The following is a 4,551-nucleotide window of genomic DNA, read 5'->3' as shown; positions in this document are numbered from 1 at the left end:
CTCAATAATACCGTAAAAGACCATTTGTAAATTCGAACATGGAAATGGAAAATTTCCCTTTTAATATAGTTAGATCCTGGAGAGATAACAAAGAACACCCATCACAGTTGAGATTCCACTCTTGGACCTTCTTCCAAAAGATAACTGAAGAATATCATGATTGCACCTTACTGAAAGGCAAAAATCCGTGGTTCAGAAGGTACTGCTAGGCATAAAGCATACGGCAGCCACCAATGATATCAAAACCTCATGTTATCCAAGGAGATAAAAGTCACGAAAAGGTAAAGCGATGAAAATAAACAATTCCTAATTTTCATTATAGTATAATCCATGCATCTTATTCCAATAAGTTTATTGTGCAATTTTGTAATTTCGGGAGATTACCGACAAATGGTATCATCCCATCATTATAACTATGTGTATGGTGAATTTATTTGTATAAAATAATGCATCATATCCAAATCTACTTCTTAACCTTTCGAGACTTTCTTGGTCCAGGAACTTCCATTCTGCCGACAGAACATCCACATCTAGCTCGAAACACCAGTACAGCTCGCCCGTTGGGCGGTGCCATCTTCTTGAGCTCTGCTTCCAGTTCTCTATGATGGTCCCGAGGCAACTGAAATAGTCCCTTCTTCACCCCTAATTTCGCTATCCCAGATGAACTCTTCACACGGTCCTCCGTCTCCAATTGTATATCAAATTCAGCAGCCTTCCTTAGCCCACGACAACCAGGATTCCCGCATGTCCTACTCGTATAGACTGTGATTGCTACAAGTGCTAACAGAGCAAATAAAATGCTCAGCCCAAAACATCCATAGACCACTGGAGCGCGGAAAATTTCCTCTGTGAAGATATATGCAGCTTCTTCAACAAATTCAGCAGTAGCGTGGACTAAACTCTTTACACACGGATACAATAAGACTCCGCAAGCACCAATCACAGCAATCATGATGATCACATCAACGACAGCAGAGCGAGATTGCTGGCATGCTGGAATGTTCAAGTGATTCTGGGGATTGGAAGAGTTCTTTTTCCTGTGTATCTGATTGATCTGCTTCAGTTTCAAGCCAGGGTCGGTTGAGTTAACAGATTTAGCCATAGCTATATGTTGGTCAACCGAAATTGTGCTATGGAAACAGACCATTTGGATTGAAACAAAGGATTTAAAGATTGAATCTTTATTGAGAATTCCACCAATCCAAATCAAATATGGATCAGACCGACGAGCCTGCTATCAAATTCAAATTGAATCTCCTTAGAGATTGGGGAAAAAGAATCGGAACTCGAGTGCACCTGAAGATCTGAAATTGTCGGTGCCCACTTGGTCTCTTTCTGAATTTTCTTCATCCAAGACACTTGTTTTCAGATGGGTGACATGCGATCCAAAAGGGAGAAAAGAAGGTCGAGAATAATAGCTGAAGAAGAGTGTGATATGGAGATTAGGCAGTGAAAGAAATTGGAAACCGGCCGGCTCTTTAGAGGAGGGGTGTAGGTAGCAGAGACGACAAGCAAGAGTCTTTTACGGAGTCCTTAGTTATACCCGCGCTGCTTTTAGTATGCGCTGTTTCGGTCTATCCATCCCATATCAGTTACTTATCTCATTTCACTTCTCACTTCTATAGCCTAGCCTCTGTAATCTTCCTCCACAGATGAATGGTTCCTACGTTGAGAGGGTCATACACGTTAATAGAGAGAGAGAGGGTTGGTGGAGGGATGTGGTTTTTTCCTTTTCTTTTTCCTTTAATCAGCTATCGTGAGTTTTGTGGGCTGCAATTGCATGGGCCACATAGATTGAGCGTTTTGTTATTGGTATATGATTCGTGAATGATTTGCGGTTGGTTCCGTATCCGCTACCGTGTTAAGGAACTTGGGCCTACAACTGGCGTTCAGACTTTAGTCGGCGCTACCGGTACTTTTCCATTTCTCGTAATGTTTCACAAACTGCTTTTGGGGCATGTCGTAGGATTCTCTGAATAATACTACCGGTCCACTTGGGATTGTTATTGTTTATAATTTTTCTCATTCAACGATACATTATTACTAGTGGGAATACCCGTACTATATACGGTGCTGACATTATTGAAAAATAAAATAAAATGGTGAACAAACAAAGGTGAAAAAATTTTACCAATAAAATTAAAATATAATATCTGTTTAACAATAGTTTGAAATATAATAGAATGTATATATCATTCAAGAACCGTCTTTTTTCGGTTGTATGAGAATTTTTTTTATCATTGTATGAGAATTGTTAACAAAAAAATACAATAGTTAATATAGAATAGCATCAATAGAATTTAATACAATTGTGTTGTAATCAAATGAAAAATACGCACCAATTGAATTGTTATTAGCACCCATAGTTAATGAAATAATCCCTATATAAATATATTTTGGTACATGTAGTAATTGGGGCATGTCGTAGGATTCTCTGAATAATACTACCGGTCCACTTGGGATTGTTATTGTTTATAATTTTTCTCATTCAACGATACATTATTATTATTGCTCAAGTCTTCAGAGAAGATCAAAGTCATGCACGAGAATCGTGATCCATGTTGACTCGTCTCCAGTTCTTGACTTTGGTTAAGGGATTGCAGAAGTGGTTAGTTATCTTGTTTAAAATGACTCTCGATCTGTAATATCAAAAACTGAACCAGAAAGCATCCAGAGTTGTGTTAAATTTGTAGAAAACAAATAGTAAGTATTGTCCTAAACCGATTCATTCATCTTTGCTATAGAGCGATTTATATTACATGCACAAATGTGATAACGAGTTCAGTCATATTAATTGTCTAGAGTTCAAAATATTATGAAATTTATTCTGCGTGATTAAAAAATAAATAAATAAACCAAGTGCTAAAGTCTGGGGCTGCGGATACACGGTTTCTAAAGAATGAGAGTGAGAAATAAACCAAGCTCACCTGCTTGGGCTGTTATCCCACATCGAGGGTTGGGGGGGATTTGGGGTAGTTTATAAGTCTTCTCAGGAACCACAAGAGTTGCTGGCTTTCGTGATTTCCTGTGGATCTAGGGTTGTAAAATACCAAAAAGTCTTAACTGGCTTTGGAAAAAAGAGAGTGACAAATATGTCATGGACTGGAAAAGGTTTCAACGCCGTAATTTCCGTTGGAGTTTGAAGGGCCAGCGATTCCATGTAAGCTCCAAACCGCTTTCTGGGTCCTTAATGACAAAAGTCATCGAGATATCATCGTACGACAGTTCACATTCCGCTCTACTAGAAATGGACTCGTTTCCTTCGAATTCCTAACTTATTGCACTTGTTCCTTCCGCAGTTTTTTTTTTTTTTTTTTTTTAAACATTTTTTAGATAAAATAGTTTGTGCGTTGGAAGTAGATATGCCAATTATAACTCAATTATGTTGATTCACTCAAACTTGCCTATTAATAAGTGGACTTGTGTTAGCAATAAATTTTGAATTGATTTAAATGAGTGATCCAATTAAATCCGTTTAATTAATGGGTAGTGTGTTGACTCGTGTCATCTATTTATATTTATTTAAAATAATTGCGCACTTAAACACATTTTTAGTGAGTGTAAAAATGATAAAATTTCAAGTGAGTCATAAATAAATAATTGAATATACTTATAACCACGTATTAAATACATATGAATTAATTAATTCAATTATACTCATTATCCAATTATGACCATTTCAAACTTACTGGAATTACCCATTAATTTTTTTAAATTAACAGTGTCTACATTAGCATGTTTAGACTCATGATAAGTAATTTAAATTTAAATACAAGTTTCAAAAAAAAATTTGATACATAAAAGTTTAGATTGATTTGACTTCTATCACCTTCATAGGTTGGAATATGTCCTCACGATCATAGGGTACTTATAATAGATCTTACCAATTGTCCACTAACACATCATTCACATCGGCAATGGATTTTGAATATGTGACCTTCCATGAGAAAGTGATCCATCTATATAAGTTTTAATTTTGTCATATACTATAGAAACCATACATCAAGATCTGCTATTGTATACACTTAGTATATGAAAGATTAATTCAAGTTATTTAAGGATGTGTGTATCTTGCATTTTTATTGGTGTCGAACATACTTTTTTAATGCCCCATTCTCTTTTTCCACTTTTTAAATCTCAAATTTCCCGTATTAGAACATAGAGAGAGAGAGAGAGAGAGTTGCTTATGTTTTGGTCGAGGACTCCAAGGACTTCTAAATCGTTTTGGATGTCACTAAAAGACAAAAAATAAATAAGGGGTAGAAAAAAAGAAGAGGCCTGAACAAAATTTGAGAAGAAGTTGTTGCCATGGTAGCAAGTCTGCTACTGTGAAAGTTTTGGTTCAGGACTCCAAGGACTAAACCCGCGAAGATGACGAAAAACTACAAATTAAATGTTAGCCCCTTAACTCTCAATCATTTTGATTTCAGCCCCAATTGTCTTGTTAATTAGAATTCCTTGCCCTTACACTGATTCTAATCCAAACAAGTTATTTCAAATCAATGTGGATTTCAAACAGAGTCACTTCAAATACATCCATGGCTTTAAGGC

General features: G+C 36.3%; 1 protein-coding gene across 1 annotated transcript; it reads right to left on the bottom strand.

Moving 5' to 3' along the window:
• Nucleotides 1–290: 290 nt before the first annotated feature.
• Nucleotides 291–1,678, bottom strand: LOC113751793 (uncharacterized protein At5g19025). The gene has a single exon (XM_027295932.1). The coding sequence runs from the start codon at nt 1,145–1,147 to the stop codon at nt 464–466; it is 684 nt and encodes a 227-aa protein (XP_027151733.1). The 5' UTR covers nt 1,148–1,678; the 3' UTR covers nt 291–463.
• Nucleotides 1,679–4,551: the final 2,873 nt, after the last annotated feature.

This window comes from Coffea eugenioides, chromosome 11 (genome assembly GCF_003713205.1).
Source record: "Coffea eugenioides isolate CCC68of chromosome 11, Ceug_1.0, whole genome shotgun sequence".
In the NCBI taxonomy this organism is placed as follows: Eukaryota; Viridiplantae; Streptophyta; class Magnoliopsida; order Gentianales; family Rubiaceae; genus Coffea; species Coffea eugenioides.
This window is presented reverse-complemented; position numbering and strand designations above follow the sequence as displayed.